At 32.5% G+C, this 17,685-nt stretch overlaps 1 protein-coding gene across 1 annotated transcript; it reads left to right on the forward strand.

Annotated features, from left to right (window-relative positions):
- The first annotated feature begins 7,980 nt into the window (after positions 1-7,980).
- On the forward strand, positions 7,981-15,502 carry LOC102578769 (zinc finger CCCH domain-containing protein 11). The gene is made up of 8 exons (XM_006367205.2): positions 7,981-8,342; positions 9,968-10,052; positions 10,803-10,943; positions 11,056-11,153; positions 11,991-12,176; positions 12,286-12,416; positions 12,538-12,637; positions 14,965-15,502. The coding sequence occupies exons 1-8, from the start codon at positions 8,175-8,177 to the stop codon at positions 15,178-15,180; spliced, it is 1,125 nt and encodes a 374-aa protein (XP_006367267.1). The 5' UTR covers positions 7,981-8,174; the 3' UTR covers positions 15,181-15,502.
- The last annotated feature ends 2,183 nt before the right edge of the window (positions 15,503-17,685 follow it).

The raw sequence follows: 17,685 nt of genomic DNA on the forward strand, positions 1-17,685 counted from the left end.
GATTAGATTGTTTCTCAAATAAAGCATGAATAGATTGTTGTTGCCGCATTAGATCTTCACATTTTCTTTTTGATTGATTGTGAATGCTAATATGCCCACCAACATGTGTTTGCAAACTAGTCTTTTTATGCCAACTCCTAAACTCCATACTCGAAAATATTTCACCTTCACCTTGAAGATTGTTATTTCCCTTGAATAAATAACAATACAAACAAAAGACTACATCTTTACTTATACTATACTCTAACCAATTAGGAAATTCATTAAATCGTTTATGATTAAAACGACACATATCTCCACAAATCTCTGTTTGTGGAAATTCTCTTAATAGAGGTGGACAAGGTTTTTTCTAGAGATAAGCTCTTCTAATAGCGTCACGATGATTTGAATGAAATTTCAGAATTTGAGCTCTTTCACCTGGATCAGCCTTTCAAGAACTTAAATCAAGTTCTTGAGAAGAATGTGATGGTATTTCCAAATGATTAGTATTTTCCTTCCTGTTAGGTTGATTCTGAGCAATATAATTTGAATTTGATACTTTAAAAAAGTACTTCTCCATTGACTATGAATCTATACAAAATAGTTGAATTGTTAAATGCATTAAGAATAATTTTTTACAAATTACATTAGATATTATCATCAAAATTCAAATGGTTCATAAATCTAGTTACAACTTATCAAAGAAAGAAGTAGAAAAAAAAATAAAAAAAATTCACAATTTAAAATAAAGATAGTCAATATTCAATCACGAAAGACAAATTTTTCAAGCAAATGGAGAGAAGAGCTTACCTCGGAGAAAAAATAAATAAATTAACTCTTTAGATTTTAGCTTTGAGCCTTCACTTCAGATAATCAGAGCTACTATAACTTTAAAAAATAAAGACCCAATTTTTTTAAAAAAAAATTTGCTACAAATTTTTTAGTTTTTATTTTGTGAAAATTGAAAAAAAAAAAAAAGAGAGAAGGGTTTTACCTTTTAAGCAATAAGCATGAGTTTGATTTTCCATTTCAAATTGAATGTGAGATTCAAATATGAAGCAAATCAACAATAGAAAATTATAGGAGATGATTTTAATATTTGACTTTTGCGTGTTGGGAAGAATTAAGGAAGTGATTTAGGGATTTGGAAAGTGAAAAATTATTTAGCCTTTAGGAATGGGACCCTTGAATTCTTTTGGGTTTAAAACTACACTTTGACACGTTTTTTTTAAAAGAAGAACTAAAAAACGTGAAAAAACAAAACAGAAACAAAAAAATAAAAAAATTGTAACACCCCGAAAAAATTTTGAGCTAAGATTCGAACCATCCTTCATTGTGAGTAGGATTTTACCGAGGAATTTAATTTTTTTTAAGTGTTAAGGTCACTAGATGTAGCACCTCGAGTTTCAAAAAGAACTAAAGAGAAATTCATTCAAGTCATCCGTAAGTTCTTTTAAGTTTTGGGTCAACTTCAAACGACCATAACTTTTAGTACTAAATTTGTTAGGAGACCCATAAGATATCAAATGAAATATCTCTGAGTCCTCTTTCCAACGCCGCCTAGCTTGCTTCGGATGAGGGAGATATGTCTGTTTGAGTTCAGCTTGTCCAGTTAAGAAAATTTACCCGAATTAATGAGGGGTATTTTTGTCTTTTCCTTACCCTACTAGTCTAGCCCTTTTTTTTTTCAACCTTTTAGGGGTCTAAACTGATTGAGTTTTAGTTATTTCTAAACGCGCTTAGGGTTTTTGAGAGGAGTTCAAGAGGAGAAAAAAGGAGAAAAACTTCAAGCGTTCAAGATTCTAGCGATCTTCGAGGGATTTCGCCAAAGATTTGATCCTAAAGAGGTATGCAAGTTTTCATAGTGTTGGGTTCGTTCACCCACATGCCAATCACGAGTTTCCACTTTCAAATTCATCCATGAGATTGAGTATATTGAGGTTCTTGATGAAATTCTTGAGGTGTTGTTATTCAAGCTTGAATTATGATGGTTGGTTGAGTCTTGAGGCGAGTATATTTTTAATGAGCATTGTTCTTGAGAGTTTTCGACTATATTTTCATGTAATTAAGTTGAGTAAACGAATCTAAGAGAGCTTGGAAGAAACCATTTTATTCTAAGTGAATTAGGGCCAAAAATCGAGAAGAGAAATTCGTCGGGTTTTCTAGGTAGGGGGCTGACGCGCCGCGTCAGCAGTGCGCCAGAAAGTTGGCTCTGTAGTTTAGGGGCTGGCGCTCCACGCCACTCAGTGCGCTAGGGTCGTTTGCCCCGTCCGAGTTCTTTTAAAGTGTACCTTCACTCCCTTCTTGATTTTACTATTCTAAATCACATCTAACAATCAGGAGATCCTATATATCATGAATCATAACTCTTGAATTGATAATTCAAATTCAAGAAAGAGTTAAGAGTAGAGTTCAAGAAAGTCTTTGAGTTAAATTGTGAATCTCTTGATATCAGCTATCGATTTGAGCTAAGTTTTGAGGAAGCAAGTATGAGAATGAGAAGAGTTGTACCCATGAGTTCTACATTATTATTGAGATCCTTGAGTCAAGTTGTTCATGCCCATAAATTTCGCATGAACTCCATAAATTGAGTATATTTAAGAGGAGTAGTATCTCCGAGTTCTAAGTTCTTGAGTATTAAGTTCCAAACCCTTTTTGAAACTATATTTCATAATTATGGATTACCATATGTTATACATAGAGGTCCTTGAGTTGAGTCGGTCATGCCCATAATTTCGTATGAACCATATGAGTCGAGCAATCTTGAGATGAGTAGTATTATTGAGTCCTTTAGTTCAGGAGTTGTTAAGTTTCGAGTATTAAGTTCTATTATGGTTATTGAAAAACATTGAATTGAGTCGTTCACGTCCATAATTCAGCATGAACCCTATTTTGAGAAGTCTTTTACAATTATTTATAATTTATTTTAAGACTTAAGTAAATAAGGATAAGGATGAGGATGAGGAGAGTTGAGTTTCATTTTTCAAGAGTAAAATGTTTTTACATTTAAGATGAGAGAAAACTTTGATTTTCAAATGAATTTATGAGGAGTTTTGAGCACTATCTCTTTTAAGAGAACCTTTTGAGTAATAATCTCAAAGTTTGAGGATGAGGAAATGTTTTTAAACATATGAGCATGAGTTATATTTTTGGGAGTAGTATTGAGCATCGATACAAGGACAAGTTCAGACAACTTAAAGTCCTCATAAATCATGTATGCCAACATGGGTAAAAAAAAAAGGTCATAATTTTTAGATGATTCCTTATTGATTTTTAAGCATAGCTTAGTGGATTCACTTAGTTAAGGATGTCTTACACTCCGGTAAGGTATAGGACAGTTCTGACACTGTGGGCGAGACGTTGTATCATCACATAGTTCATAGTGATGGTTGTCGGTTAGAGAATCTCCCAAATAAGAGTTATTGTTGTATTTTTGCATACAATTGAATTATTATTGTATTTTTGCATACAATTGAGTTATTATATATTGTTTTAAAAGCTTTTCATATATTGCATTTTTTATTGTAGCTTTATCCTTAAGTATCTTGAGTTGAGTATCGTTGATTGAGTATCTTTAGCCGAGTATCTTCGAGTTGAGTATCTTACCTTTGAGTTGAGTATCTTATCCTTGAGTTGAGTATCCTATCCTTGAGGGGAGTTTGAGTTGAGTTGAGTGAGTTTGAGAAGAGGTAAGTATGTTTCTTTTCTATCCGTTCAAGCTTATGTTTATACTTTAGAGTTCCTCTTACATGCTCGTACATTCAATGTACTGACGCCATTTGGCATGTATCTTTCATGATCAGGTATTCAGGGTCATCAACAGACGCTCCGTTGATACCACTTGCAGTTCTAGTTAGCTTTGGTGAGCCTCCTTGCTTTCAGAGGGTTCCATTTTTACTTTTAGTTGTTAGGATGTCGTGGGTCTTGTCCCAATAATCCTTCTGTAATAGTAGAGGCTTCATAGATAGTTTAAAAGTCGAGGAGTCTATCATTATTTCTTTTGTTGTTGTAATTAGGGGTGTTCACGGTTTGGATAAAAATTGATCCAAACCGAAAAACTGAACAAAACCGATTAAATAAACTGATTTTATTTGGGTTAGGTGTGGTTTGGTTTTAGATTTTTTAAAATTGATATTATTTGGGTTGGTTATGGTTTTGTTCAAAAAAACCCGAAGAAATAACCAAACCGAACTAACAAATTATATACATATATTTTATTATTATACATACATAATATATTATTTTTATAAACAATTTTAAAGATCTTATATGTGTTTTCATCAAAATTTATTTATAATTTATTTATGAAAGCAAAAATTTCAAGGTGAGAATATTTATCTTATTGGTTTCACATATATGAGTGTCTATGACAATTCTTTATGAGATTGAAAATGTCACTGTCTCTTCCTTCTAGGCCAAAATAATGAATTTTTGAAGTTTTATTCATAGTACATTCAATGATTGAAAGTTATGTAATGCCAGTTATTCTAACTATTTTTGTTTTGAATTGATTGTTGCCAGTTTTTCATGTTTTGAATGAATTGTTTTTTTTTTTTTGTCTATGGTTAATAACTGAATAACCAAACCAAACCGAACCTAAACCGATAACAACCAAACCGATAAATATATATTATAATTGGTTTGGTTTGGTTTTGATAATTTTAAAACCAATTAGGCTGGTTTGGTTTTGGTTTTGACCAGTAACTGATCCAAACCAACCCGTGAACTCCCCTAGTTGTAATGTTTTGAGTCTATGAGACATTTAACTAATACTTAACTTATTTTCAAATGATTATTGGAATTGAGTTTAAATTAAATTTTTAAAGTTATATTTTGCATCATGAGTTTTCATTTTGCTTGAGTAAGTCTTCCGCTGAGTAATGAGCCAGGCCAAGGGTTCTCTTGGGAACCAACAATAGTTTTCGAGTGTCAGTTATGTCCACTGAGTAATGAGCCAGGCCAAGGGTTCTCTTGGGAACCAACAATGATTTTCGAGTGCCAGTTACGTCCAGGGTTGGCTCGGGGAGTGACAAAAGTAAAACGCTAACACAGGGAATTAAACCCTCAACGTGAAACTTAACTTTAAAGAGACCTACCACTGTGCTATCATTTTCTCTTTGTTATTGAGGGAGTTCAAAAAATATATATCTACAAAAATACAGAAAACGTATCTTATATATACAATGTAATTTTTTGCCGAGGGGGTTCGGGTGAACCCCCTGGAACCCACATGGGTCCGCCCCTGATTGTATCTTCTTCTTCTGACAAATTTCATCCCTAATTTCTATGGAGCTTCATCGATTTCTTTAAAGTCTACTTTGATCTTCACCAAAAAAATAATAATGAAACAAAACTACAATTTCCTTATTTTCCCAATTCAACATGTCAAAAGAAAAACTATTTCAACAGCTCAATTCTTGATCAACTTATCACAATCATGAGAATTTTTTGATTCGTACCTACTTTTTTGTGTCCATTTCCCTTCTGTCATAATTTAGTTCGACAACTAACATTAGTATAATTTCATTCAAAGTTTTATCTTTTGTGAATTTGTAAGTCGCAACTCTTTGGAAAAATCATAATCCTTCATTGTGAAAAGGTAAAAATGTACTAGAAAACTTAGAAAATTCAAACTTTAAAAATATGAGGGAGCCCTATATTTATAGCCAACAAAGGTAGTATGAACATGTGCTTATTGTGCCGTATCAAAAAAGGCACAACTTTTTAGAAAAGTCACAACCTTTCAGAAAGGTTACAACTCATTCAAAAAGTCACAATTTTTTAGAAAAGTCACAATCTTTCAGAAAAGTCACGACCCTTCTGAAAAGTTGCAACCCTTTGAAAAGATTACAACTCAACGGAAAAATTACAACTTCTTGAAAATGTCATAACTCTTCGAAAAAGTCTCAACCTTCAATGTGAAAAGATGTATGCTTTTACTATACTAGTACTACAATAATACGTATATAAATTTTCTTATACATTTATCAAACAATCCCTACATATTATTACACTTTGTCAATTTTTAAATACATATAATTACAAAAATCTGTTAGTATAGAATTGACCAGAGTAGTTTTTCAAATGTGTTCTTCACGTTGCATGAACAATCTATTTTTGTTGAATATGCATTTTTCGATCAACTAATCTTGAATGCAAATAACATTGTTAATCAACTTAAACACAAACAACATTGTTAATCCCCATCGTTCGTGGATGGTTATACAAAAGATGAGATTGTTGGTTTTGTAAAGAGAAAAGACATAAAGTGACACATGAAGTTGTTCCGAATTTTTAAAAAGATATCTTTACTATGCAGACGTCCTATTACCCCACAAAAGTATTAAATACTCTTGTAAATGGACCATTTAAACCCGTTTTCTTCCTATGTTTGCATTTACGCAGATGACGAGCGTGGATGTGATTTATTTTTTTCAAAAACGAATTAAAAAGCGCCACGTGTCATTTCCTTCTCTATTATTTAATTATTTCTTCTTTAAATACTCCATCTCTCCCAATTCTTTCAAAAAGATCTAATGGTTGAAGGTTTAAGCTAAAAAAAAAATCATATTCTCTCTTGAATGACATCAGTCCAAAAAGATAAGAACTTTCTAACTTCTTGTTAATTTTCAGTCGCCAGGGTGTAATTTATCCTTAATTACTTTAAAAATTGAGAAATCAAAATATTCTTATAATGTCAAATATAAATCTTGAATTATATTTGTAATGGCGAGAATGATTCGATGTTGTGTGTGATGCGATTCAAACATGAAGACTTACTTTCAATGCAAATTTGATGGACAAAGCAGAAAATTCTTATGTCTTTTCTCATTTTAAAAACTTCTAGTATTTATTAAAATTTAGTTCCACAAGATGGGTGAGTCTAGAACATTATTTCATTCTGAAAAGCACCACAAATTAAATCATGAACTTAAAGAAGCTCAACTCTTAACAATAATGGCGGCAAAAATGGATGATTCCAAATAGCGAACGCTTGTTTCAGCATCCGGAGGTAAATCAGCTCCCAAAAAACTGAAATAATCAATTGAAAAGGTTTTGAAGAAACCCCATTAATTGAAAGCAGTGAGAGCGTGAGAGCGTCCTTCAGAGGCAAAGATGTGCCAATATTTCTATTTTGGGTCTGCACTTTATTAATATTTAAATTAGTTCATTAAAAGGTGGTGTGCATCACGCTCCTATTAGAATTCTTGGGTTGGTGAGAAAATAGATCAAAATGGTCTCTTTACAATGATATTTAATACTTTTGTGGGGCAATAGGATACCCACATAGTTAAGGTGTTTAGTCTAAAAATTCGGGATAACTTCAGGTGTAATTTGATGTCTTTTCTCTTTTGTAAACACCAACATCCATTTGGACATGATTTTAAGTCAGGTTGCTTTGAAGTTCAAATTTTGTTTAGACATGTAATTTATATTTTTTAGGTTGTGTATTTTTCCTCGCAGGTTATGAAAATTATCTAACTTCTATATATAATATCACCAAATGAGCATTCCGTAATTCATAAATAAGACATCAAAAAATCTCAAGCCATCGTATTGATAAATCACATATACAACTAACTATTCTTTAATATAATTCTTTTACATATACGAACAATCTATTCAATCTTCATGCACGAGCAAGAGTCCTTTTTTTTTTATAGAAAATATAAATTATGATCAAGTTTTACATTTTAAATAAAATCACAATTTCAAATTCCAATTTTCGTAGAGGATTCAGAATTTAAAATCATGATCTCAAATTCTATGTTCAAACACATATTCAAAATTAAAAATAACGTCAACAATTAAAAGGTGAGTTAGAAAATAAGTTATAAGCTATTTTCTTAATAGTAACATAAAATTCCGAATTAAAGTGAATAATTTTTATGGCCGAACGGTTTCCTAACTTAAGAAAGGAAAAGGAGAAAATATATTTTTGTTAGTGACTATATTGTACCTCCCAAAACAAATTAGGACCCCATAACGTCATTTTACAAAACTTAAAATATTTGATATTTTAACCTTCTTTCCCATTATTAGCAAATTCCGTAAAACACCTTCTCACACAAGAACCCAATCTCCGCCTCCGGCCACACTCTAATTTATCGACCTAGGGTTTTCAGTCGCCGGGAAAAAAATCGATTTTCCGACGAATCTGTCGAGGTTATTGAGGATTTGGATGAGAATACAAGATGCCGCCAAAGCAATCCAAAGCCGATGTTGCAAAGAAGCAGAAGGTAGTCGAAGACAAGACGTTCGGTCTTAAGAATAAGAACAAGTCGAAGAATGTTCAGAAATATGTTCATTCTTTACAGCAAAATGTTGTGCCTAAACCTGATGCTAAGAAACTTGACGCCAAGGTACCTGCTCCTCTCTTTTTTTTTTGGTCTTCTTTTGATTTTATGTTTTTTTTTTTGGGTGAATATTTAGAAATTGAATAGAGTGGAGAGGAATCATGTAGCTGACTGTAATTAGCCTTTTGATTTGAATGTAGTTGTGTGATTTTTCCCGATAGATATGCAGGAGGAGGCATATAATTGTTCGAACTTAAATAGAGTACCGATGATTCATGTAGCTGCAAGCAATTATCTTTTTGATTTGAGTATAATTGCGTTATTATTTTTGTGTGATTTTTTCGATAGATATACTGGAGGCATATAGCTGTTCGTACTCAAATAGAGTACTGGGGATTCATGTTGCTGAAGACAGTTAGCCTTTTGATTTGAGTGTAGTTGTGTTATTATTTTTGTGTGATTTTTTCGATAGATATACAGGAGGAGGCATATATCTATTCGAACTTAAATAGAGTACCGAGGATTCATGTAGCTGAAAGCAATTAGCTTTTTGATTTGAGTATAATTGCGTTATTATTTTTGTGTGATTTTTTCGATAGATATACTGGAGGCATATAGCTGTTCGATCTTAAATAGAGTATCGAGGATTCATGTAGCTGAAAGCAATGAGCTTTTTCGTTTTGAGTGTAGTTGTGTTATTATTCTTGTGTGATTTTTTCTGATAGATATACAGGAGGAGGCATATAGCTATTTGAGCTCAAATAGAGTATCGAGGATTCATGTAACTGAAAGCAATCAGCTTTTTGATTTGAGTATAATTGCGTTATTATTTTTGTGTGATTTTTACGATAAATATATACAGGAGGCATGTAGCTGTTTGATCTTAAATAGAGTATCGAGGATTCATGTAACTGAAAGCAATCAGCTTTTTGATTTGAGTATAATTGCGTTATTATTTTTGTGTGATTTTTACGATAAATATATACAGGAGGCATGTAGCTGTTTGATCTTAAATAGAGTATCGAGGATTCATGTAGCTGAAAGCAATCAGCTTTTTCATTTTGAGTGTAATTGTGTTGTTATTTTTGTGTGATTTTTTCTGATAGATATACAGGAGGAGGCATATAGCATTATAGCTATTCAAGCTCAAATAGAGTATCGAGGATTCATGTAACTGAAAGCAATCAGCTTTTTGATTTGAGTGTAATTGTGTTGTTATTTTTGTGTGATTTTTCTGATAGATATACAAGAGGCATATAGCTGACCTCAACAAGCTTGAGTTTGAGGCGTGATTGTTGTATTATTCTCGCGTGATTTGTGTCTGTATCTATATAACTGATAGAGGACTGATGTAGTCATGTAGCTGACCGGCTAGTTTGGATTGGCACATACTTGTGTTGTATTCTTTTTGTGTAATCGTTCTCCAACTGAAATAGGGCAGGTAGTTTCATTGTATATCCTATTCTAATTAGATTGTGTTTGAGACATAGTTGTCTTTGTACTGTACATACATTCCTATGTGTTTAAGCCCAAACAGTGCAGGATGAATATAGATAAGTGGCATGTGTGACTATTTCACGCCCGAATGGATGAAATGAATATAGAGGATTATATAGTTAATCCTGTTGTATTATTTTTCTGTGTTTTTTTGCATATACATATATTGACATTTAAGCTTAATTTTGTCACAGAAAAAGAAGGAAGAAGAGAAAGCTAGAGAGAAAGAGCTTAGCGAATTGTTCAAAGTTGCTATTAGCCAGCCTAAAGTGCCTCTAGGTATTCTTCTTCTTTTGATTGATTTCTGCTTTGTCTTATTTTTGTGTATCAATATTTTTTTTATTAGTGTGTAGTAGTGTCAATTTTAAAACGTTACTGTAGCTTGTTGGATTGAAATAATTGGGAATATAGTGTAGGAAGACTTCAGGGCAATTATCTACTTTCTCCTATATCAAACTGCGTCTATTGAAGAAAGAATTACAAACTGGACCTTTTGCCAGTTTGTAAAGCTGATGAACTTTGATATTTTATTATGGAAATTCAAAATGTCTTAATATTAGCTTGTCAATTTATTTCAAGAGACCCTTTTAAGTTCACAGTTCATTATCATCCCCTTATCAGTAGTGCACCAAGGGTGTGGCCTAGTGGTCAATGAAGTGAGAATCATGATGTTTTAGACAGAAACACTAGGTGATTTTTTTCCATGTGTCCTAGCTTTGGTGGATAGAGGAGGTATCCCGTCTTTCCCTTCTTCAGAATTGCATAGCATTATTTTCTATTCGTCATTGATGAATTATTCATTAGAATAGTTATTAGAAATGCGGAACTAGTCGAGGTAGGCGCAAGCAGCCCCGGCCACCATGGTTATATAAAAAAAAAAAAAAAATCTCTTATAGGTGGTAGTTTGTTTTGTTTCACTTACTACAAACTCTCTCTTGCATTAAAGGTTTGGTGTTATTTCAATTTTCATACAAAATGCTGCTGCAAAATTTATTATATATTTAATGAATGCTGTGAATTTGTGTTTAGGTGTTGATCCAAAATCTATCTTATGTGAGTTCTTTAAGGCGGGGCAATGTGTTAAGGGTTTTAAGTGCAAGTTCTCTCACGATCTGAATATTCAGCGAAAAGGAGAGAAGATTGATATTTTCAGCGATAAGCGTGATGAAGGTGGTTAAGCAACATTAACATTAGTCATTTTGCATAAACTTTTCTTTCCCATGTGATAGTATTTTACAATGGTTTTAGTGTTTATTGACTGGCATTTCTTGTCTAAAACAAGATGGAAAGGAAACAATGGACGATTGGGATCAAGAGACATTGGAGAAGGTTGTGGCATCAAAAAGTCAGGAGTATAACAAGAACAAACCAACTGACATTGTAAGCATTGTCCTTTTCCATAATATACCTTGTACTGTACATACTCCACAATATTTTCTTATCGCTAGAGTTCAGTAGAAGTACCCTTTTTTGACAAAAAGATAAGTCCCGGGGATTTTGTTCATTTGATAGCACAGTTGAATGTGTGTATTGTGAGCGTACATATAGTTTCAAACCTTTCTAGACAAGCACACATCATAATTTTGAACCTTGCCAGACATGATGAAACTCAAGTGGGCGAGCGGGAGAGGGACAGGTCCATGCTCCCCACAGTTTCAAACATGTGAAAATAGGATGACCTAGAATCTTGGTTGTGCAGAATGCATGCAATATCGTTTACATATTTGTGGACATTGAGAATTGGGAAAAATATTTCTGAGTTAGCCCTCCATTTAAGTGTACTGATTATTTTGATTTGCCATTGCATAGAGCATGGTACAATGATATGCATTTTATTCGTTGGACGTTGTAACCATGAACATATTCCCTCATTTTGAGGTGTATTAATATGCTTTCATTTTAATCTTTATTTGTCACTTGAAAAATTGTATACTATATCCCAGTTAATTTGGCCTTCTTTCCTTTTCCGTCCTCCCCAAGAAAAAGGTTGCACCTTTCATCCCCAGAAACTATTGAATCATTACAACACTCATTTTCTGCTACTGTTGCCTCCACCGGATAGGAAACCTGGGTACTTTTGGCGTTTTATGCGTATTTATTGTATGTGTCTATAGTCTTAATTTCCCCCTTAAAACTCCACGTCTAGTCAAATATTTCCAAACTTGAATGGAGTGTTTTTGTTTCAGAAATCAAGCTTTTGATTTGGCTTATATGCAGGTATGTAAATTCTTTTTGGATGCTGTGGAGAAGAAACAGTACGGTTGGTTTTGGGCCTGTCCAAATGGTAAAGAATGCCATTACAGACATGCACTTCCTCCTGGATATATTCTCAAGTCACAAATGAAAGCATTGTTACAAGAGGAAGCTGACAAGATGCCTATTGAAGAAGAAATTGATGAACAGGTGACCGTACCATCTGAGTATTCATATTGCCAACTACTGATTGCCACTAAGCTTTTCTAAATATGCTCATTAGTGGAACTACTTTACATGTTTTCTGTTCTGCCTGCAGCGTGCAAAATTGACTGCTTCAACTCCCTTGACCACTGAGTTATTTATGGAATGGAAAAAGAAGAAGATGGAAGAAAGAGAGGCCAGCTTGGCCAAGCAAAGGGCAGATAGAGCTAAGAATGATCGCATGAGGTATCATTCATTGCACTCCTTTTTTCTCTTTAACCAATTATATGTGCTCATCAGTTGGGAAAAGCTCTTTTGGTGGACGCATATACTTATTGGGGGAAATCTTGTGCTCACTTTCTTGCAGCGGTCGTGAGCTGTTCATGTCGGACGCTAGTTGGTTTGTGGATGATGTGGGGGCCTATGACCAGTATGATAGGGAAGAAGAGTCTGCTGAACTCCCAAAGGTGAATATGTTATGATCAATTTTCTATGCTTTTCTATATCCTTTGTTGGATTGTTTTGAGCATGCAAGATTTTTCACTGTCCACTGGTCACTGTCATAGATCTATAGTACTGCATAACCTAGGATAGGGTACAATGTCGGGGACTGAGCAATTATGCTGTGTGTGTAAGAGAGCAAAGAGTAAGAGCATAAAAGACAACATTACATAATGTTCTGTTGACTTTTAGCAATAAATTGCATTGTTAGATTAAACAATTCCCATGTGAGATGCTTCTAGATTGTTTTCATCATGATGAATTTCTTCATTAATTTGTCATCTAACTCAGGATTAAGTCTTAGTTAGATTCACTTTCTAGTACTGTTTCTTCAAATGTTCTTTTAAAAGGCACTCGTGATTTGCTTGCTTTTGGGATTTGAATTTTTAAGGTTGATGTAGTACACAGCTTCACCCTTTTGCTCAAATTTTTAAATTTATGTTATGTAGAACCTGCACATGATTTTCAGAATTAAATATTTTCAGCATGGGTTGCACTAGGCAAAGATTAGGGTCTTGCATCAAAAGTTTTGTTCCATTTATACAGTATGCAGATTTGATAAACTTCTAATATGCTGAATGGAGCAAAAAATGGAAGACTAAAGCATCTACGTGAAAGCATTTACTTAACCTCATGTCTTGTTGATCCTAGAAGAGGTAAATTTTTGCTTGGTAGGGCCAAAGCATGGTAGCTGTAATCTAGCAATGACTTTGGAAAGTAGACACCAAAGTGTGCATTCATGTGGTGGTGGACTGGTGGTTTGCTCTGCGAAGTGCAGACATCATTAGTAGAGACATAATTGATAATTTAAGGGGCCGTTTGGTTACTGGTTAGAGTTATGCAGGTATTAGTTATGCATGTATTAGTTATGCAGGGTTTAGTTATGCAGGTATTAGTTATGCATGGTTTAGTTATGCAGGTATTAGTTATGCATGTGTTAGTTATGCAGGGTATTAACTATGTAGGTATTATTTAGTTATGTAGAGATTACAATACATGAATTATTAACTATTGAATATTAAACTTGTTGTAAATTATTAATATATATTATTTACAAAATAATAATACATGCTAATAAATGGGGAATATATTGAATAATATGTAATGCTAATATTTGATTAGCATATGTACCGTCAAAAAATATACAATCAAATTTCTAATATTAAAAATATATTTATATTTACATAAATAAATAAAAACTGTAAGTATATAAAAAGAAATGAAAATGGTCTATATATAAAAAAGAAATAAAAACAACAAATGTAGATAGGAAAACAGTAAAAGTTTCCAATTAAAAAATTTTTTTTTTTTTTTACAATACCTGAAATGATACATTTATGAAATAGTATAGCTTATTTATAACTCTTCTACCAGGTTTCCATTCTTTGTGGAAGGTTGTCAGTTTTTTTTTTGTTATAAAAAAAAAAATTCTCTTTTCATATGTTGGTTTGATTAAAATTTATTTTTTAAATGTAAATATTTAATATAAAAAATCTAACAGCTGTACTAAAAAGGTGTCTTCAACGTGTTTTTTAATAATTTAAAATTATATGTAAACAATCTGCAAAAGAAATTTTCTACAAGAGTAATTCGTAATTCTGAGGAGTTGGTAAAAATATATAATATAAAAAAGATTGATAACAGTATAAAAAAGAAATAAAAACAACAAATGTAGATAGGAAACAGTAAAGTTTTCAATTTAAAATAAAATAAAATTGATAGGGTAAATATGTAATTTATCATTTTAATACATGTATAACTAATACCCACATAACTTATTCCACCTTCTACCCTGCATAACTTTATACATAGATTCCCTCATAAGTTATGTTGGTATTAATTATGTAGGACTACAAAAAATACAACCAAACACCGTATAAATTAATACATGAATAACTTTTATACAACATTTAAATTCTTACCAACCAAACATGGTATAAGTTATGTTGACTTTTATACCTAATACAAAACCTCTACCAAACATAGTAAAGCTAATGCAACTTTTTATACATGAATAAGATGTATCTTATACAGTAACCAAACGACCCCTAAATGTGTACTTATGGGTAGTTGCAGTGGTGTTCTGTTGTGAGTCAAAACTAAAGAAGCTATGCCAAGTAACCAATGAGTCCCTGGTTTGGACATTTGATGAAGCATGCTATTGATGCCATGTATTTGTGCTTGCTTAAAAAAAAAAGGGACTGTTGCCATGTGCATTTATTGTGCAGTGCTGTTAGTTACGTGCAAAAGGGCCTGCATATCACTTACTAAGTAGATTACATTTCCTTTACAGGAGAACAAGGATTCTGCTAAAGAAGAGGCAAGCTCCTCGACGTCAGCCCAGAAGAATATTGATGATGGTGGTGAGGCTCCTCCTAAAGACCAAGTGGATGACATTTATGATGACGATGACGATGATGATGACTTTGATGTGGATGAGTTAAATGAGCTGGAAGCTAGCCTTTCGAAAACGTCATTACAAATCAATGAACCTGGTAGTCGCGCTTGATCCTTGGGCCCAAAATTTATGCACATGATATACACTTATCGGTGCATGCACTTTCATGTCTACGTGATGCAAGATCATGTTGACGTGCAGCAGATAGAATGGGATGAAATGTAAGCATATCCGTGTCGTGATGCCCTAATAATTGTTCCTCTATTTTATTAGGTTTTACCCTTATTTCTGATGAGTTGTGACTTCCTTCTTTCCAGAATTTTTGATGAATTTAACTTCTCTGGTTGTTTTGCTGCCACATAAGAGAGCTATCCTTTGTATTTTACTACTACTACTACTACTATGCTTTGAAGCATGTGTTGCCTTCTCAGTTCTCACTGCCCCTAATAATGATTCTACTACTACTACCATAATTCTTGAAGGCCATCATAAAAAACTTCGATCCGTGCCTTTTCTTTTCCACCTCGATCTAATTCTAGGTGTATATTTCCGTTACGTCTTCCATGAATTGGTGTGTTGGCCTATCGAGGTAGCATCAATAGCAGCATTTGTTCTTCTTCCACCTAGTATCGCTTTTATCGATATCCTGTATTGTGCAATGACTATTTTCTTGTCTTGGCCTATATGTGGTGTTGAGTTTACTACTAGTTAGTAGTTACAATCCTTTGGGCTGCTAATATGCTTTGTCATGTCAGTGTGATGGTTCTGCTGACATCCATACTAGTTATGAAAAAATTTGGTGTACATTCACTGAATGTGGACAAAGGTTGTGTGCCCCTCGTCTATTTCACTAGGTACCTGCTACCTAAAGTGTTAAAGGAGTCCTTTGACACGAGGGATGGAATAGCCAAAGTTATCCCATGGATTGGGATATCTCATGAGATTAGTTATCCTTTCATATATATGGTATTACTTATCCGAGTTTTTGGCTTAAATCATCTCTAAATTATGACTTAAACCTAAAGTACATTCTTGTGTTATAAGTGAACAAAAAACACCCTAATATTATCCAAAAGGTTGCAAGATTCATCCTTTTGTCTATTTTTTTCAAGAAACTCATGCCACCAACAAAAAAATGTGTCAAGTCGAATGAATATATGTGTGCACATGGTCAAGCTAGTCAAGTTGGGTGATTTTCTAATTTTAGATAAAATATATTCAAATTTTAAATATTCTTTGTAAAAAGTATGGCCAAATACAACTCCAACTTCAAAAATTTCAAATAAAGTAATTAAATTTTCTTCATAACTAACGGCTACGTAATTTCACTAAATTTCAAGCATTTCTATATATATATTGTATAGTGTGAATTGCATTGTAAAATGAATTTTTACATAATCTTTCTACCATCGGAACCTACTGTATAAATATTTCAAAACTTATGTATTGTTGCAAGTTAATTTACTTGATAATGTAAAAAACATATAAACTAACAACACACAGATTTAAAAATTTAAATTTTGAGAATGAAATATTCATTTCCTATGCATATCCTTATTCTTTTTAGGTAACTTTGATCTTCTTGTCGTGGCTAAGACGTGATGAACAAATTAAAAAAAAAATATTTTTATTGGTTAAATCAGTTTCTTAACAAAAATAGTCTCAAGGATGATTTTTGTTATTTTTTAGATAGTATAAGGATGTTTTTTGCTAACTTAGAGAATATAAGGATGTACATTAGATTTGAGTTATAGTTGAGGAATGATTTTAGCCAAAAACTCTATATCCCATCATTATAGTATAAATAGGGGATAAATAATTCTGGGACCAACTAATATGATTAACCAAATGCAAGATAAAATAATTTTGCATTTTATTTTGATATTATTATCTCTCATCTTTCGTACCAAACGACCTAATTGTTGAGACGAGACGGAGGCCCTCGTTACGGAACAAGGAAATGGGTGAACATAATTCTTTAAAATTCAAATAGAAGAAAATAACAAAGTAAAAATTAAAAAATATTATATAATGAAAAAAAAATTGATAAATGGTTAGACAATAAGTAGACAGAATTTTCCATGACCTAAAACTTTGGAATAATTTTAGGTCTCACTAAATAGTTGTCTCACAGTTTTGTTCCTTTCAAATTCTGTTAAAAGAAAGCATAAAAATCAACAGATAGACTATCTACGATGTCGCCTACATGACTTTATTAACAATATACTCATGGTGTCTCACGTAGTAAGGTGTTTTAAATTTAAAGCAAATGAGTTTTAAATTTTTACCATGTTTTTATTTAAAATTAAGTCATCTTACCTTTATTTAGGGGTGTACAAAATTGAATCGAAAATTGAACCAAACCGCAAATTGAGTCAAATCGAGAAAAAAACTCGACTAGTGGTTGGTTTGACTTGGTTTGGTATTGAAAAAAAAAACCCAACTATATTTGGATTGGTTTGGTTTTAACTTAAAAAAACCAACCCGAGATCAAACCAACCCGACATTATATATATAATTTTAAAATTTTATTTTATACATAAAAATATTTACTTTGATATAATTTTTGAATATTTCTTATACTTTTTCATAGTTTTTATCTTTTAATATATTATT

The sequence above is a fragment of the Solanum tuberosum genome, unplaced genomic scaffold, assembly GCF_000226075.1.
Source record: "Solanum tuberosum cultivar DM 1-3 516 R44 unplaced genomic scaffold, SolTub_3.0 scf00742, whole genome shotgun sequence".
Lineage (NCBI taxonomy): Eukaryota > Viridiplantae > Streptophyta > Magnoliopsida > Solanales > Solanaceae > Solanum > Solanum tuberosum.

Bases quoted from the DNA above. Each gene is read 5' to 3' on its own strand.
- LOC102578769 (XM_006367205.2), top strand. From the start codon at position 8,175: ATGCCGCCAAAGCAATCCAAAGCCGATGTTGCAAAGAAGCAGAAGGTA. The intron at 10,944-11,055 runs GTGGTTAAGCAA...GTCTAAAACAAG, and splicing joins CAGCGATAAGCGTGATGAAG to ATGGAAAGGAAACAATGGAC. The intron at 12,638-14,964 runs GTGAATATGTTA...TTTCCTTTACAG, and splicing joins AGTCTGCTGAACTCCCAAAG to GAGAACAAGGATTCTGCTAA.